This window comes from Galleria mellonella, unplaced genomic scaffold (assembly GCF_026898425.1).
Source record: "Galleria mellonella isolate WM207_F2 unplaced genomic scaffold, CSIRO_AGI_GalMel_v1 utg11558, whole genome shotgun sequence".
NCBI classification, from domain to species: Eukaryota; Metazoa; Arthropoda; class Insecta; order Lepidoptera; family Pyralidae; genus Galleria; species Galleria mellonella.
The window spans coordinates 87,568-106,858 of NW_026441977.1; the positions used below are offsets into that span (position 1 = coordinate 87,568).

Genomic DNA, 19,291 nt, shown 5'->3' on the forward strand with positions numbered 1-19,291 from the left:
TAGAAAAGTCCCAATATTGCTTTTATATATTTGTATATTTTTTTATTACAGATGACAATTTTAAATTATAATAACTTACATCACATATTTTTACTTGAAATACTTGAAAATTCTTCTAATTACCTATATTAAATTACCTAAACCACATATCAATAAAATCATAATTTAAAATACCTACATTAAAAGAAGATTATGGTAGAAAATAATTTAATCCTCCCAAATGTCCCTTATCTCTTTGTCTTTGCCTCAGCAGTCTTTCTTCGCCTCGGCCGTCTATGCCTAGACCTAGTCTTTCGATTAGTTTTTCTCCTTTATCACCATGTAACTCAATAAACTGTTTTCGTAACCGAACAGCCACATCAGGGTCAAAATTCCAAGTTTGCTCCTTATGGATCACAGGAGAACCAATGAAATTTGTACGTATAAAGGACTCTAACGGTCCCACGGGAATATTATCTTGAGCACCAACATGTCGATAAAGCAGATTCCATAAACACAAAGTCAGCTGAAAAAAAATTATACTGTCAAGTTTTAGCGGGAAATTTTTGACAATTCACTTTCTTATTTTTTTTTTATGAAATACTATATTTGGAAACTCACAATTATTATTTTCATAATGAAAATATCACTTCAACAATACCAAACCAAAACGCGTGACGCCCTCAAAGGCACTGGTTGTTTGTACGAAACGTAACAACTTGTTTATTGCAACTTTTACATTTAAAGCAGACCACGTTTGGTTACTTAACAGTATAGCTAGGGCTGGCACTGCATATAAAAACTACTTAATTTAATTTATTATAATAATTCAATTTTAGTAACTTGGTCTTAGAAACATACCTCCTTGACACATTCTTGATACTTTTCAAAATTTTCCTATTTAGAATGTCATAAAGTTAACGTCCAACAATTCATATGTAGCAGTAAATTAGCAAATAAGGCCTATATTAAGCAGTGGCAGTTAATAGCCAATATGATGATAATAATGAAACAAGACACGGGCCTTTATCATAAATATGCCATAAAGAAATATTCCACCAGAACCACTAGTTTTCTATTTCCAAATTGCGATACATTTCATGTCAATACTCAATATTCAACCCTAACACTACCTTTGTATGGTTGATATCAAGTTATATTACGTTATTGAAGTAATGACTCCTTTCATGCGAATTTGTCATTCAATTGAATTCACTAATGACTTCTAGTTTACAATCTATTATTTAAAAATAGTCTATGTATACCAATAAATTTGCAGTGTTACTCATTAATATTTTCTGTTATAAAATAAATATCTTTGAATTAAGTATCATCTAGATAAATTCCTTTGCCTCATTACTTTCCCGCCTTTTGATTGGTCTGTGCTCCAACATGGCGTACTGTTTTACCGACATCCACGTAAACAAACAGAACCCGGGAAAAATCAATAATTCTGACAATCATCCCGTGACATATGTGTAGAAAATAGAAAAACAATTATCAATATGATGCAAGAATACGATGACGATTTCTTTTTCGAAGAAGACAAAATGTGAGTTTGTAATATAATTATTTTGGAGTTATTTATTTAAACATTGTAAACATTATCTGTACAATGGTAGGTACTTACATGTAACTTCCTCTGTTGCAGTGCGTTATCAATTGTTTGATTTCGATTGACTCAGTATTTGCTGGGTTTCGCTGTGTACTTTAGTGTTTTGTGATTATAAATATGTGGCAACAACCAAACGAAATGTTTCCATTCAACGACCCTAGGATATATCCACAGTTTTATTTGATGCCGCATTCTTACGAGGATAAAATGTAAATTTTGTCTGTTTTACAATTTATTAGTTAGTTATATGTAACGTTTTTACATTAGGAATGTATTTTGGTTTCCCGCATCAACATATTTTGGTAAAGTTGAAAGTGTAATAAGTAATTTTTTAAAGATAATAAGGTGATGTATTACTTTTAGATGGAGTTGTATTATTATTTTTTTTTTTTAGATGTTACTCAACAAATATTATTTAAGTTGGAATTTTTTTAATATTTAAAAAAATCCATGTTTTATGTAGAGACATATTTAAGTAAACACTTAGGTACTTATACAAAATTTTGTTTGTAAGTGTATTTTTATATAAATATATTCCGAGGCCTTCTAAAGTATTTATTTATATATTTTACATTTTATTTTTTTTATACAGAAAACGAGATACTAAGTTCACTAACTCATTATTGTTGCCTGTAGAGGAAAGGTAAGTTTTATGCAATTACTTATTTTGGTTTTGAAACCTTTATATACCTAAATAAAAAAAAAAAAACAAGAACATTTAAAAAGTTTTATAAAATATTTTAATATAACTCTACACTTTCATATAAATCATAAAAATATATATTTAAAAACTATAACTTTAAATAATAAAACATTTTGGAATCATTGAATAATTTTTAAATAATAGGGAAATATTTCGGTATATAATAAATTAAATGGTTTGTATGTACAGTGCTCTCCAAGATGTGAAGAAGATAAACGAAACTGATATAAATGATGGGTAAGTACATCGACGTTTTATATGTAGGTATACATACATTAGGTGTCTCTCTCTCTCTCTCTATATATATATATATATAGAGAAAAACAGACAGAGAGAGAGAGAGAGAATGAGATAATATCTATTCTATTTAACAATTAAATACCAGAGAGAAAGTCATACAAATTCATCTGTATAGTTATCTCTTTATCACCTTACATACATTCGGCATTAATTTGTATTTATATAGATTACTGTCGCCAAATATTTGATTATTTATATTTCGGTTTAAAGAAGATATATGGTGGTGAAAGTATTACATTAAGTACTAATACCATTTAAAATATTTATTTTTCAAGAATCTACATGTGAGTAACATTTACAGTGTTGCATGATTCTTATAACTATAGTAAACACTATCAAGCTAGCCGTATGCTTATTATGCATCTTTGTCATATTAGAACTGGTATTTCGCTTTTTGTTTTTAGCCTGACTTAGCTCTTACATACAGTAAGTGTTAAAACTTACATAACATTAACGTTTCACAAAATGGCGTATAATAAATACATTACGTTATATTAAAATCTATTGTTTATTTTAATTATATTCTCTGGTTAATAAGGATTTAATTCATACGCTTTAAGCGATTTAATACTAATTAATGGGTTATAATTATGATGAAATTCTATCCTGAAACAAATTCTATCCCAATTCCATGGAAAAAATGTTTATATGATTTTAGACATTGTCAAACATGGTACACGTCATCAGGCAGTAGTGTTATTTAACAAATTACCTGTCCAGTTAAAAATTATACAAAGTCTCAATTTTTTAAGATTAAATTACGATCCCTTTTATTGGAGAAATGTTACTACTCCGTACATCACTTCTGTACTGTTTAATTAATGTAAATTAATGTAACTAATTAAAAATGAATTTGACATATATATATAATATTACGATGAAGTTGACACTATTCATTGCAAAATGTATTTATTATAATTTATTGTTATTATTATAGTTATTGGATGGTTGTAATATTCAAGTCAATGTAATGATTTTTGTATGTTTATCCCTCATTTCAGACACTGTACTTTGTTTTTTGAATAAATGACTAATGACTATGTCATTCTAATACTATTATACTTTTACAACTTTTACAAACAAGAGATAGAACGTATAATTAATATAAATTAGTTATCTCATTTTTTCTCGATTCGTAAATGGTGACACAGGTCGTTAATCTCGCAACATAGTCACAAAATAGACGAATTGTGGTCGTCCAATTCATCTTTTTTTTTACGACTATATAGATTACTGATAGTGAAATAAGAGTTACTAATTGCAAAATTAATAAAATTATAAAAAAGTGCAATTTTAAAAATAGGCAGTTCTTACCTATGTATTTGTAAGCAGATATCTACACTCTATCTAGATAAATTATTGATCTGTGTAACCGTGTAACCGTGTAACATTGAGTCGTCACTTCATATAACTGTACAGGTAATTTCCATAATATTCTTTTACACAACAATATTGTAATGAGGCGTCTGTTTAACAAGGATACCTACTGTTTATTTTTGTCCCCCATTTCTTAACCTAAGGCTTTCCATACAATTGCTTCTTAGTATTTATTATTATTAACAAATGTACTTTGTCAGGTAGAAAGTATTTTAAATAGGTGAAATCCGCTATGTGTGGTAACTCAGTTCCTATAAGTAGGTGAAATCCGCTGTGTGTAATAATTAATGGGGTGACATCCATTGTATTTAGTAACTCAGATCCTTGAAATAGGTGAAATCCGCTATGTGTGGTAACTCAGTTCCTATAAGTAGGTGAAATCCGCTGTGTGTAATAATTAATGGGGTGACATCCATTGTATTTAGTAACTCAGATCCTTGAAATAGGTGAAATCCGCTATGTGTGGTAACTCAGTTCCTATAAGTAGGTGAAATCCGCTCTGTGTAATAACTCAGCATTTATAAAGGGATGAAATCCACTATGTGTAAACTAGATACTTTAATAGGAAATTGAAATTACCTTTTTATAATATAAATTAATAATTTTATATCGACAGTTCATCAAAAGAAAGGGAAGATACGAATAATCCTGACTGTATATTCAATGATATGCGATATGAAAGATATACATTGTACCACCAAGATTTAATGTAAGTATATATAGTTATTATATAATAATAATAAATAAGTTTTATTCAAGTAAACATAATAATAAGCATTTTTGAAATAGTCTTTCATAAACTATCGCCCAGTTCGGAATGCAATTTCAGCTGAGAAGAACGGGCAAGGAACACAGCTGTTGATTTTTTCAAATATAAATATAGCAAAATATAAATATAGTTAACGCTCTATAAAAGCAACTCATTTGAACTTATTTTTAATAAAAAAAAGTTTCATATTGGGAAAAGTTGCTTATAGGGAAAAAAGGAGTATAAAAATACTTACCATCTTTTATTTAATTCTTTTACTAAGCTGAGTAGAATAAGTAAAATGTTTCTTATAGAGAGGTTACTTATATAGAGCGTTCACTGTATAATATATTCTATATAATGTTTAGTTAGACATTTGCACATCTGCTAGTATTTGCTATAACTTGTATTTTATTTATTATACATATAAAATAGATAACAATCATAAACTACTTAAATAATTGTAACATTTTTGATACAGCTAAGTTATAAATTAATGAAATTATGTGCACAGCTCGAGTAACTTGTATTAATTCACTTGTAAATATAATAATTGTCATTTATTATAAATACACCGCTCAGATCTTAATTCTCTTTTACAATAATTTTCTACGTAATTTATTAGAAAGAAAGAAAGAAATAAATAATTTTATCAAAGAATCATGCGACTCGCACAGTCTCACACAAAACAAGAACAAAAGAAACAAAAAAAAACAATAGTATATAAATAAAAAGCTTGAACCGTTTTCTGCTCAATTGAAGTCTACATTAAAAAAAACAATAAGACAACTCTTAAATTTAATATCAATATTAATCCAATTTATTGCCAATGACAATTTTGTACTGCATTCATGAAGCAACAGTTAGGAATTAGGTTAGAATCAGGATCCATATGCAATAGTTTGTATTAGCAAATTACACTAATATTACATTTTTTTCACTAAAAGAATATTAGGGGAAATACGAAATTATTAACTTATTTCTTTTTGAAACAATTATGATTGAAAAACGGCAAACAAAATTCGAGTCTTATTTCTAATTTGAAAATTGGACGCATCGTCAATGTTTTTTACCTTTTTTGGCCTATGTTTCTTTAGAAAAGCAATGCACAATAAAAACTTGAGGATCTAAAATTTCTTTAAAACATCAGAGCGGTTTCATTGTAATAAATACTGTAAATACCGTTGCTAATACATAAATTAAGCTTTAAATAACAACTAAAATATTAAATGCTATATGTAATTTATTTTTCAGATACGCAATGCCAGTGTAGTGGAGCTAGATCGCATGTCACACAGCCAGAACACTAAATAAATACACAATAATGAAAAATATTTGTTCTTTTATTTGAAAAAATAAATCCTTGCTAAATTTTGAGTAGGTTTGTGCTATTTATAGCTAGATTAGAAGGATTGGGTTTTATGTAGATTTTTAAAAATAGTGCCGTAGCAATTAATTTATATAGGTTTATTTTAGTTGATATAAATTAAATTAAGCTATATAATAAGTTGACTATTGTAATCTTTTGGAAGAAACAATAAAGAGTATCTATCTATCTATCTAAGCTACATGGTATATGTAGCTTAGATAGCCTATATCGTCATAGTCGTAGAATACTGACGGATCTGACGAATATTACATATATAGATCCGTCAGTATTCTACGACTATGACGATATATGCTTTCGTAATAAAAGATGTTTATGCACACATACAAGCCTCTCAAAATATATTACATTGTTAAACACAAAAAAAACCGACTTCAATTGTGACAAAACTAGTTATTCTGTTTTAAAAACAAAACAACCAAACAGATATTGGAAAATTTTATATAAGACCAATCTGTAAGTATATCCTTACAAACAAAAAAATTAATTTTCCAAATGTGTTTACAACTAACGGAGTTATGAAGTAACAAACATAAAAATTGAGAATCTCCTTATTTTTAAAATCGCTTAAAAATATATGTAAATAAATTTATAATTATAGTATTTTGAATGATATAGGTATCAACTTATGTCTCTTACAAGGTAGACAGAAAGAACTATCCTACTATCACATATGAAGTCAAATCTAACTTCAACCCATTAGAACCTTTACTACTGTCTCCTGCCTTGCTCTACAATTCTAGAAAAATAATACTAAGGTGAGTACAATACTCAATAACCATTGAAAAATGTTACCTAACCCCGTATCCAATGTGTGCCTAAACCGATTTTTATTTAAATTTTAACAATACCCGTATGCAGGCCTCACTGTGTCACAGAGGTATGTCTAAAGTTCATTCCTCACTCCTTTTTTCATCGATTTTTTTTCAAAAAATAAGTCTAGTTATACAGATGACAGTGTTTTACATTGGAGGGTTTTGCCAGTTGCCACACTTGACAGGCAAGTTGGCAACCGCAGTTATGTCTTTTGAAATATTTTAAAAGGGACGCTGCTGCCCATCCCTCGACGATATGTTCCCTTAGTCGCCTCTTACGACACCTACGGGAAAGGAAGGGGTGGCCCATTCTATGCGAGGACCGACACGGCGATAATAATGTTGTTAATACAAGTGACATCAAGCTCATTAGCATCTTTTTGATCGATAAAACAAAATGTTTATCGCAAAGAATCGTGAGTCGAGAAATGACAAAAAATTAGGACTTGCCCTTCCTAGATCTACTATCTTTCTATCTACTACTTCGTTATCTTATTCAGAAGTAGGAAAACCAATCAACGGGACCATTGCTAGATGGCGTATCAAAGTAAAATATGGATCAAATCTTAGATAGATACTCTTTATTGTTTCCTCCAAAAAATTACAATAGTAAACTTATTATAAATACAAACAATTACAAGAAATAATCATATTTTAAGTTAGACCCTCAGGAATATAACTGTGGAAATTGTATCCAATTTGGTGAACAAGTTTTTACGTGTTACCAAAACAAATATACAGCAGACAAACAGACAAAATAAAAAAAATGTTTTGATTTGTATTGATTTTTTTTTTTCATGTACAGACATCGTCTAGTTATAATTTTATTATATTAGTAAAATTTTTGGTAGATTTTTTTATTTAGAAATAAAACAGTGAAACAATGTGACATAAAAATTTACATTTTTCTGATGTAATGACTTGAGGTCATTAGGACACAAAGATTTTATGCAATAAATAATCTAAACAGGGATACAAGGAGACAACTTTAACTCAACAATAGAATTCTATGTACAGTTGATAGACAGTCCATTTTACAAGGAAATAACTTTGTAACTAGACGGTATCTGCAAATGGAAGATGGGCGATTGAAGAAAAAAATATATAAAATGTCTCCATCTATTTTTTTTTTAATAAATGAGACTAGAATGAAAACGTACATTTGTCTAATATATAATACATTCATATTCCAGGGGTATGACAGTAACATCAGGGAGTGTGGTACTCAGTAAGGACGAGAAGAATCTAATCGGTATAAGTATAGGAGGGGGAGCGCCGCTATGCCCATGTCTTTACATTGTACAGGTCAGTATAGATTACATAAATATCAATAACATATTACGCATTTCTTCTGTACAATAAATGAATGTATAAATGAAAGAAACGTATTGCTAAAATATCGTACAATAAGATGACATTTTGTCATTACTGATATGCAATAGTCATTACAAGACAACAGTCATTTATGTAGACATTTTTCAAAATTCTATTTCATTCTTATTTTTGGGGAATGTAAAATGCATTATGTCCTTAGCAATACTATCTTTTGGATCTTTTGCATTTAATTTCCAAAATTTCCATAGTAATACATCTTTCCATCTATTATTTACTAAACATGTATGAATAGACATGTAATATGTACTAAAGTTTCTAAACTGTTTTCGTTAGATACGACAAGATTACCTAAACTAGACTCGGAGATTTTAATTTGAGATCACCAGACTCTTAATAACCATTCTGTCTCTTAACATCAATCATACTTAGAGATATCTGCTATAGTATTTTATTTACTATTCGATTCTAGATATTCGATAATACTCCAGCAGCCAGAGATGGTACCCTACAAAGTGGTGATGAATTGGTCGGAGTCAACGGCCAATCAGTGAAAGGGAAAACCAAAGTTGAAGTAGCTAAAATGATACAGGCTGCCAAGGTATTTTTAACTTTACATTTGCCCATACTTGACTTTGTTTCATTACGCTTACAAGCCATATAAGAGACTGTACTACTAGGAAATTTATAAAAATCATCAGGTAATGAGTTTGGTAACGAAGCCTATAGACATGGTTATCACCAAACTTTCTTTTCCATTTCTAATAGATTAATCATGTTCAACAATAAAATAACACCTAATAATGTATTTATATATATATATATATATATTTAATATCGAACGTGAGTAGAGTAACAAAAAATATATGTATAATATTTGTTATAAATATGCACATTTTAGTAGCATACCTTTGAACTTCTTATTTGGCTAGTAAATTCATAGAACAAAGCATCCAATTTCTCATTTTAAGGACGAAGTGACAATAAACTACAATAAATTACACGCTGATCCGAAACAAGGCAAGTCTCTTGATATAATAATGAAGAAGATGAAACATAGACTGGTTGAGAACATGTCTTCTGGAGCGGCCGATGCACTGGGTCTGTCCAGGGCGATACTGTGCAATGATACACTAGTTGCCAAACTGGATGAACTAAGAGATACTGAGACGACGTATAAAAGATTAGTGGAACACGCCAAAAGGTAAGTTCTACTTTGTAATTTTTTAACGTTTAGCTTGTTCGTTAGTTTTATGTATCTTCTTTATCGAATTCTCATTCTTAGTGGGATGCTCAGCCTACTACTTTTTGTCAGACTCACGAATCTTATGCATGATGAATTCTAATCATTATAGATTTCGGTCATCATCGGTCGGTTTTTGCTTTTACAACAACTGTCCCAACCATTAAATAAGCTACCTCTATTTCTTTTTCTTCAGTTATTCGGTCTTCATTGAAAATTTAAATCGCATTTATCTTTTATTGTTTTAGAATGTTAAAAGCCTACTTTGATTTGCTCCAAACATACAAGTCAGTTGGAGACATCTTCGCCGCCATCGGAGTTCGGGAACCTCAGGCGAGGGCATCAGAAGCGTTCAGCAAGTTTGGCCAGTACCACAGGCTTCTAGAAAGAGATGGTATCAAGATGTTGAAGGCTTTAAAACCAGCAAGTATACGAAATAATAATTCCAGTTTCTATCTCTAAATTTTTCCGTATTTTCTTTTCAGTTGAGAATTCTAAAAATTTACTATTATTTATATATAATCTTACACTATTCTGGTGCGGCATAGTATCTTTTTACTTGGGGAAAATAAACCTTTATTTATGTTACGTTAATAACGTAAATTTTTCTCAAAACCTACGACCCATTTCTTCGCAATTTAAGATTGTTGAATTTAAGGTTCCTTTATTAAAAAACTCGTGTCAATCTAATACATTTCATTGGTATCGCAAAACGTTTCTGCATTTCTAGATTCATCATTGACATTATTGTTATTGATCTTGACTTGATCATTACTCTTTCCAGATTTTAGCAGACATGGGCACATACCTCAACAAGGCAATACCGGATACGAAACTGACTATACGCAAATACGCCGACACCAAGTTTGAGTATCTCTCATATTGTTTGAAAGTCAAAGAGATGGATGATGAAGAATATGGATTTAACGCTTTGCAGGAACCATTATACAGGGTTGAGACTGGCAACTATGAATATAGGTAAGTAAAACAATAGACGGAAATGGATTTAGGCAACAATTGACAAGATGAGGACTTATGGAAGCTATTCAAACTATAAAAAAAAGCTTTATTCTCCATTTCTATCTATATTCTAGGATTAAAACAATCCTTACTAATATTATAAATGTGAAAGAGAATTTGTTTGTTATCTTATAGCATCTTAACTGTTTCACCGATCACTATGAAATTTGGTATTCGTTTACAATATGGGATAGTACTTTTTATCGCGGTTAGTAAATCCTGCCACTTGCAAAGCTTGTACCACCATTAAAGTACTTTCACACATTTGTTCCAGTGTTAGTTCTTTCATTCTTTTGTCTTAATTATGTCAGATTAAGACAAAAAAATAACAAATGGCCACGTCGTAATGGACCAAATAACCCGAGTTCGTCCTCACCATTGAGGGACATATCGTTCCTGTCGGTGTCTCATCAATATGGACTAATAGAGTTTGCAAAGGCTGTATGTACATCTGCCTATTGTAAAAATTACCAATTATATTATTGCTTGGAATAATTCTTTCTACAGACTGATACTCCGGTGCCGTCAAGATGCTCGAGCTAGGTTCGCGCGGCTCCGGTCCGATGTGCTGGTAAAATTGGAGTTTTTGGAGAACAAGAAGACCCAGGACGTAGCCTACCAGCTCAGGAGGTTCATACAGGGACTGGCCGTATACCACAAGTACGTATAAGAAATATATGTTCACGATTAGAATCCTTAATGAGGTATTCAAAAACATTTGTTTAAAACTAGATTTTGTTTGTGTTTTACTTAGTTATATAGATAGATTTTAAATAGATGTGAAAATATCTCCACACCAAATTAATTACGATGCAATTTTATTTGCCACTCTCTTTTGCAGTGAAACTTTGGAACACCTAAAGGAAAACTCCACTCTTTTCCCTGTCGAAGTGGACTTATCACAAAATGCCTTCCAATACAAATCCACAGCTCAGACTATACAGGTATACTATTGATTTATTTAGTTATGAATATATGCCTTTGATGAGCATAATCTTGATTCTCATTTATGTAAATTGCAAAGACACTTGATGGCAATGGATGTAGCATTAAACGTATTTAAAAGTAAAAATAGTTAGTCTCTTTGCCTGTCTTGTACGAAATCTACCATAAAAATAGATAGCTAATGATACAAATGAAACTTGAGAGAGCAATTATAAAAATAGCAAACAAGAGTATATTGCTCTGCAAAGAACTGCAGTTTTGGCATGTTGTTTTACATAGGTGAAATCCCAGGTTCGGATTCTCCCTAGTCAGGCCAATTTAGAAAATTAACTTTTCTGAATTATGTCCCCAGATATTTATTGACTAGTCCTCATAGCACAAGGTATCCTAGCATAGCACGAGGACCAGGTAATCAGTGTCAATGTGTGTGGCCTTTAATAGGCATATGCAATATTGTATATATGTTTTTTACAATTTACAATTGTATTGTATTTAGTGTTTGTTAGATATGTTACAATGCAATGAACTGTTGGTGTTCCTATGAATAAATAAATAAATAATCATAAACATACTAAAAAACGGTAAGAGCTTTAAACAACATACAGCGAATAACAACAAGTAATTTCTATCGCTTTCATAAAAAATTGTAAATATCAATTAAAAAATTACGACGTAATAAAAAAAAAATAGAGTGTAGCTGGCAATTATGTATATCCTCACATGTATTTACAACGTATTTCCAACAGAAAATACTTGCATTTTCTGGATCTTCTGTTGAAAATACCTTGTAAATACATGTGAGGATATACATAAGTGCCAGCTACACTCTATTTTTTTTATTTCTTAAGAGCTACATTAAGATGTAGATAAATATATGAATTATTTACAGGACAACCCGGAAGACGACGATGAAATTGAATACGCAAAAGAAATACAAGAGTACCACGATCTCTCCGATATTAAAGAAACCAAAGTTGCTAATAGACGTCAAAATAAAGACAAAGACGATACCGACTCTTCTGAACAACTTCTGCCGGAACTTGATAATTCTGATAATCTCGACAAAACTGTTAAATCTGACACTGTTGATAATCTGTCACTTCTAACTGAATTAGGGCTAGCTGATACTACTATGGGGAGAGACAGTGAATTTGGAGAATTCCAAAATGGATTGGTCAGCGGTCTAATGCCGACTCAAAGTGCTGACGATGTTTTTGATAAGCTATTGAGTGATCTGAATATTGGACAGTGATTTTGTATAACAGGTATTGTTGTTTAGCATAATTTTAATATATTTACACTGTGGAAATGTTATAATAAAAGTATTGTTTTATTGAATGAACACTGAATTTTTATTTATACCTGAGGTCATATTCATTACAGTAAGTAAAGGAAAATAACAAGAACTCTCGTAATCATCAAATATCAACCTTTATTTATCCACTGTTGAACATAAGCCTCTCCCTTAGGTGGTTTTGCCAGTAGTAAACACGCTTGACAAACGATTGTCAACCGCAGTTAAGGTTTGGAGATGTTTTAAGAGGGACGCTGCCTTTAACCGTTAAGTTCCCTTAATTGGCTCTTACGACACCCATAGGAAAGAAAGGGGTAGCCTATTCTATGCTGGGACCACACAGCGAATGCAATCCACTCTCATTAATGGAACAGTAAAAAAGAGATTTTAAAATAATTATAATAAAAATTATAAACTTCATTAAATATACTGTCTGAAGGTAACCTTTTATATTTACAATCTGGGTTTTAAAATGGGACCCTTAGAGGATAATTTTGTTATTTAACTGTCTTTCCGTCTGTCAAGATTCTTTTTCTCAAACAAGAGAAAACCATAAATTTGTAGTTACGTTACAGAAAAAAGGTGTTCTTAAGGTTCTTTAAATTTTCATGGTTTAAAATTTCCAATTGATGTTATTTTGGACTAAAAACTAATCTGCGGTGTAACAGTATGTCAATCTTCTCTTCTCATCATCATCATTTTCCTGCCCTTATCCCTATTATTTGGGGTTGGCGTATTTCCTTATTCATATTACACAAGATTTTGGCTTTTTGTTTTACAACTGGTCGCCTGTTTACCGGGAAATACATTGCCAATTTGCTCCTCTTATGAAAATAAAACTTTTGCCCTGTAGTGGAACGTTAATATATGTTGCTTCCATATAGTTTATTAAAAATTTAATGTTATCGTATGTTGAGTAACAACACAGTAAAAACAAGTAACCGTCGCATATAAACATGAACAGTACCATGGACATAACAGAGTATACTGTTTCGCCCATGATACTCCCCATGCGTTGCCATTCCTGAGGACTCAGGTGTTATTTCTCTGTACCCTGTAAATTCATTGCCATATACCACCCTTCAAACCGAAACAGTTATGCAAACACAACTGCTTCGCGGTAGAAATACGAATTGCACAGAGGTGGTCAAGCAAACGACTTTTGTACAAAGTGGTAAATAAATCTCTGGTAAATAAAATACACGTCGATAAGAAATTATTTTATTAACTTATGTTCTATAATATAACAAGTAATCTAAACTATCACAAAAATATTTACATTTAAAGCCGAGTTACCACGATTTAATAAATTGATTTCTAAATATGAACCATTGTCACATTGCACAAAGATAAATTATTTATCTGTGAATGTAACACAATTGTTTTCAAAAATCCATTCCCACTATCCATTAGGTGGGTCGCGAGCCTATATACCTATCTAAGATATAAAAAAAACTTATATCACCAGCAACTAACATGTTATAAATACTTCATTCCGGTTTAAAATCCTGAGTACTTAGACCATAGTTTGACCACATTAAAATATCTTACTGTACTGCGATAAATGAGGGGTCTTGACAAAAATAATAGATGCCAATTTTTTTTTTAATTCTGTCTGTCTGTAGGTATGTTTGTTCCGGTGTCACGAATTTACTGCACCAAATTGAAAATGTTTTTGACGTTCCTGAAACTTCAAATCTGTAATATTTGATTTTACACACCTATTTTATTGATTTTTCTACATAAATATATATAAATCTACGCATACGTATCGGACAAAAAACGGGTATCGAGTAAAAGATTAAATTTGTTACATTTAAATTAGTCTTTCTTCGTATAAATTAATACTAAAAATATTGTAGGTACTAGGTGACTTCATTCATTCATCATCCATTCTTCTCCACGCCGGCCACGGTACGCCGGTGTGAAAGGCCAGAACTAAATCCCTACCGGTGAGGCCGTGCAATTTCTGATAATAGCCCCTCAATTTCTCCCCTTGCGATTGTATAACAGCTGGGATGTTTCCCAACTGGTCCTGGTACTGCTGGAAGATTTTTTGCTGCTGTTGCACTATCGGGACCACTATTTGTAGTATTTTCCCAAAGTCGATACTGTCTGTCACTTTCTGTAGAGTTGCAGCTGTTTGGTCTTGTAATGTTTGCACCTTCGCAGCAGCATTTTCTCTTAACTTCTCGATGTCTATGGTAGCTGTTGTGGTGTGTACAATAATGAGGAGAGTTATCTGAAAGAAATTTTATTTGTGTTTAGTACACAACCTCCTGGGCCCATAACCATAATATATATATATATATATATATATATATATATATATATATATATATATATATATATATATATATATATATATAAATATAACATATATCAATTAGGTGAAAAAATACAAGACATATTTTAGAAGAAACTGTCACAGATTAATTAAAAAATAATACATTTTCTAAAAACATCAATGTCAACAGTCAGTATTAAAAACTCCAATATAATTCCACCAAATAATATAAATATGGTATTTCGTAAATGTGTTAGCTTCAACCGTCATACTCGGAAGCGGATACAACTTATAGGGACTAGTTTATTTTGTCAAATTTATTAATTATCAAATAAAATAATCAAATTTATTTATTTATATGCTATTTATATTCACTTATAATATATATATTAGGTTATACCAAAATATACGCAGCTGGACTTATACCTTATAGCGATTTCTCCAGTCAACCTCGAGAACCCGAATGTAGACAGTATTTATAGGGTTAGCATAAAAAGGTAGGCACATATAATGTGCAAAATTAATATTTTAAATAATAAAGATTGGGTTTCTCCTAAAAATTTCATTTAAAATGTCATAACATAAGAGTTTGTAATGGGCCTGCAATGTCCAGCATGAATATAAAGATTTGCACTTCGTCATTACATTAGAATGCGTAGGTTGTAGATCCTTTACAACCTCCTCCTTCATCTAATTCTTTTTCAAAAGAACCTTATTAATAAATGAACAAATTTCGTTAAAATCATGACAGTGATACTCTCTAAATCGAAACTTATAATCCATTTATTTGGGGGGAAAGGGATTGTTAGTAATAGAGACTGAGAATCCCATTGCTAGCAATATACTTAACCAGGTCGACATCCTCGCGGTTCTCCCTGGAAACTATCATGGTTAATTCCTGATGAATTCATCATGATGGGCTAACTGGCCTGTTTTCATTCTTATCTATCACCCTTTACTGGTGCTCCGCCAGCGTATACCGTTAGCGCAGGCGGGGTTACTATACCATTTTCACCCATAAAAAAATCCATTTGTTTATTTATACCACTGTAGGACATTAGTAGACTGTCATATAATTGGGTAAATTTTTTCTTTTATTTACATTTTCAATAGTGTTGTCACGGACGCGTTAGACATGAGATCTGTTTATTTTTCATTAATAATATACTAAAGGATACTAAATATAACTCACCAATACAAAGTACTTCATGTCGAACACTTCACTGACCTGTCGCCGACTGACTGAACCGTTAAGGAAGATGGACACCCGATTTATGAACTGCTTACAGAATATTATTAACGGACTCGACGACCTATTCTGTTACGCATTATTACTGCTTAGTAAAAATCACGACATTAATTTTTTGTGGGTTGTTTTTTGTAAGACTTTGAACGGCAAACACCCTGACGGTGGAGGGAGAAAGGATTGTCAATAATGGGAATTAATAGCCCCATTGCTAGCAATTATGCAGTTAGCTCATCGTGATGAATTCACTTGGAATAGAACTACTTAACAGTAAATTCCAGTATCTATCTGAAACTCACAATCGTAACCTTCGTTCCAATAATACTTTCCAACTATTTCTCACCTCTCACCGTACTGATTACGCTTCAAACTCTTTTCTCCTACATTCTTCACGACTCTGGAACGCGCTTCCTGATGCCATTAAGAGACTACCGGCTAAACTGTCTTTCAAAAAAAGCGTTCACACTCACTTTTTTACTTTATCTGAGCAGTAAGTGCTTTATATTATTCTCAATTTCGTGTATAATATAGTATATATCATATATGTGTAAGTATATTTGTTATTTATATATATTTATTCGTTTATATATGTAATTTTAGTGTGTATGTATATCAATAATTAGTAGTACCGCATTCGAGTATTTTGACACTTCCCTATGGTTGAGCATTAAGTCCGCCATGTACAAATATTTGTACTAATGAATAAATAAATAAAATCACTCATAGTGAACGAAACGAATTCTATGTGATTTTTTATCCGTTCCGTTTTATTTGAAAAACAATATAGTCTCGTTGTCTTAAAAATATCGAACCCAAGTAACAGAATACACCCGCAAAGCGAAAGTGTTTTGCCGTCGTTGGATTACATTCAGCTCACAGATCCAATTGATGCCCTCTGAATGACAATCATGGGTTGGCACCATGATTTATACGGTGCTATGTAATCATTTTGTAATCATTATGCAAGTTTAAACAATGTTTAGCATGTTACGTTTACAAGGTCACATATCTAAGGGTGCAAAGATTTATTTATGCAACTTAGAATGCCATCAAGCTGACGGCCCACCGCGATACCGCTCATGTGTTACCATTCCTGAGGACTTTGTTTTTATGCAAAGATCTTCGTATTTTTTTTTAATTAAATCCTTCTTGTTATTATTATTATATACTACCCCCTCTGGTACAAAAGTCGTTTGCTTTGGTACCTCTGTCCCATTCGTGTTTCAACCGTGAAGCAGTTGTGTTTGCATGGCTGTGTTTCGGTTTGAAGGGTGGGATATGGCGTGAATTTACAGGGTACAGAGGAATAACACCTGACATAACAGAGTATACTGTTTCGCCCATAATACGGGGGGTATTATGGGCGAAACAGTATACTCTGTTATGTAAATGGTACTGCTCATGTCTATAGGCGACGGTTACCACTTTCCATCAGGTGGGCCGTCAGCTTGGTTGCCATTCTAAGTTGTATAAAAAAAAATACTAGCTGATGGCCACGACTTTGTCGTATTTGTTATTCCTTCGAGTATATAGATATTGTAACTAAATACAGATATTGCTATATATTATAATACCCACGCTTAATATCAACGTTCAGTTAAAAACTGTTCAACGCTAAGCATTCTAATAAGCCGGCAATGTGATAACCTTTCTGGGCGTTTATTTAATACGAATACATAAGTAGAATACATATTATTGCAAATTACCAATTGTACATACTTCAAGGCGCTACTATATACTAGGTGAAGGTTGTAAAAGGATTTTACCTCCAAATTAGAATTCTTTCATGTAGACAGATGACGTTATAGGAAACGATCTGTCAAACTCATGAATATAAAGAAAAGAAAATAATATTATATAAAATATTATGTATAATTTTAATTCTATGTAATGTATAATTAACTAAGTACATAGATACACAGTAAACTAGTAAATGTAAGCAAATAATGCACTAAAGTTAAATCTTCTTATTACTAAGATTGTTTTTAATAAACACATCGTTAATCTTTATAATCTGTATCATTTTTCGGGTGGGAAAATAAATATTTTCATTCATTCATTCGAAATTGTATAGGGGTTGGAAAAATCCAAAAATTTGGAAAAATCCGTTAAAATTATATAACGTTAAATCCAATTTTTTATAATTTTAACGCCTTGCACCCTAAGTACACCTATGGTCTTTCCAGTTTTGATCGATATTGTAAATTGTACTAATATTAAAAATATGAGTTTGTAAATATATAATATTGTATGTTTTTTATTGTCGTTATTTATTAATTTAGACGATTATTGTTTACTGTATATAAATTAATTATATAACTAATGAAAGGAAATATAATGTGGAATATATATATATATATATATATATATATATATATATATATATATATATATATATATTCTTTATTGCACTAAAACATACAGTAACAACAATATAGTAAATACAAATATAAATAATACAACAACAATAAATTAATAACAATGTTAGCAAAGGCGAACTTATCTTTAAATTTACATATACGAGGTTTGTCCGGAAAGTACGTATAAAAGTTTTTTAAAAATTTTATTTTACAATTATTCAGGTAAATCAATTTTATCCCCTTCAAAGTACTCCCCCTGTGACATAATGCACTTGTGCCAACGCCGTTTCCACTGTGAGAAGGCTTCTTGAAAGTCCTCTGGTTGTAGGTTTCTCAGCTGCCCCGTCGTAGCTTTTTTTATCTCATTTATGTCCCCCAAATGCCGCCCCCGAAGTACCAATTTGGTTTTTGGGAACAAGAAGAAGTCACACGGGGCCAAATCCGGCGAATAGGGGGGTGTTCGGTCACCGTAATGGAATTTTTACTCAAAAACTCACGGACAACAAGAGAGGTGTGGGCAGGGGCATTGTCGTGGTGAAGAATCCAACGCCCCTCTCGCGCCAATTCTGGACGAACTCGTGCCACACGAGCTTTGAGGCGTCTGAGCACATCGACGTAGAATTTTCCATCAACTGTCTGG

General features: G+C 31.4%; 2 protein-coding genes across 9 annotated transcripts; one reads left to right on the forward strand and one right to left on the reverse strand.

Annotated features, from left to right (window-relative positions):
• The first annotated feature begins 1,372 nt into the window (after window positions 1-1,372).
• Window positions 1,373-12,806, forward strand: LOC113516421 (PRKCA-binding protein). Of its 8 annotated transcripts, XM_052893509.1 has the most exons (13): window positions 1,399-1,531; window positions 1,631-1,803; window positions 2,187-2,237; window positions 2,487-2,534; window positions 4,591-4,683; window positions 8,118-8,229; window positions 8,729-8,857; window positions 9,228-9,460; window positions 9,748-9,922; window positions 10,284-10,477; window positions 11,027-11,179; window positions 11,361-11,463; window positions 12,354-12,806. In XM_052893509.1, exons 2-13 carry the CDS (start codon window positions 1,712-1,714, stop codon window positions 12,714-12,716), a joined length of 1,746 nt encoding a protein of 581 aa, XP_052749469.1. In that variant the 5' UTR covers window positions 1,399-1,531; window positions 1,631-1,711; the 3' UTR covers window positions 12,717-12,806. The 8 variants fall into 8 exon arrangements, with proteins under 8 accessions (XP_052749499.1, XP_052749471.1, XP_052749488.1 ...); XM_052893511.1 differs by lacking the exon at window positions 1,631-1,803 and having other exon boundaries at window positions 1,374-1,531; XM_052893520.1 differs by lacking the exons at window positions 2,487-2,534; window positions 4,591-4,683.
• Window positions 12,807-13,963: 1,157 nt separating this feature from the next.
• LOC113516508 (uncharacterized) lies at window positions 13,964-16,795 on the reverse strand. The gene is made up of 2 exons (XM_026900958.3): window positions 16,238-16,795; window positions 13,964-15,000 (listed from the first exon to the last, which is right to left on the reverse strand). Exons 1-2 carry the CDS (start codon window positions 16,253-16,255, stop codon window positions 14,638-14,640), a joined length of 381 nt encoding a protein of 126 aa, XP_026756759.1. The 5' UTR covers window positions 16,256-16,795; the 3' UTR covers window positions 13,964-14,637.
• Between the last annotated feature and the right edge of the window lie 2,496 nt (window positions 16,796-19,291).

Coding starts and splice junctions, on each gene's coding strand:
- LOC113516421 (XM_052893509.1), top strand. CDS start 1,712: ATGTGGCAACAACCAAACGAAATGTTTCCATTCAACGACCCTAGGATA. Junction 1,804..2,186: donor CATTCTTACGAGGATAAAAT/GTAAATTTTGTC, acceptor TTTTTTATACAG/AAAACGAGATACTAAGTTCA. Junction 11,180..11,360: donor GGACTGGCCGTATACCACAA/GTACGTATAAGA, acceptor TCTCTTTTGCAG/TGAAACTTTGGAACACCTAA.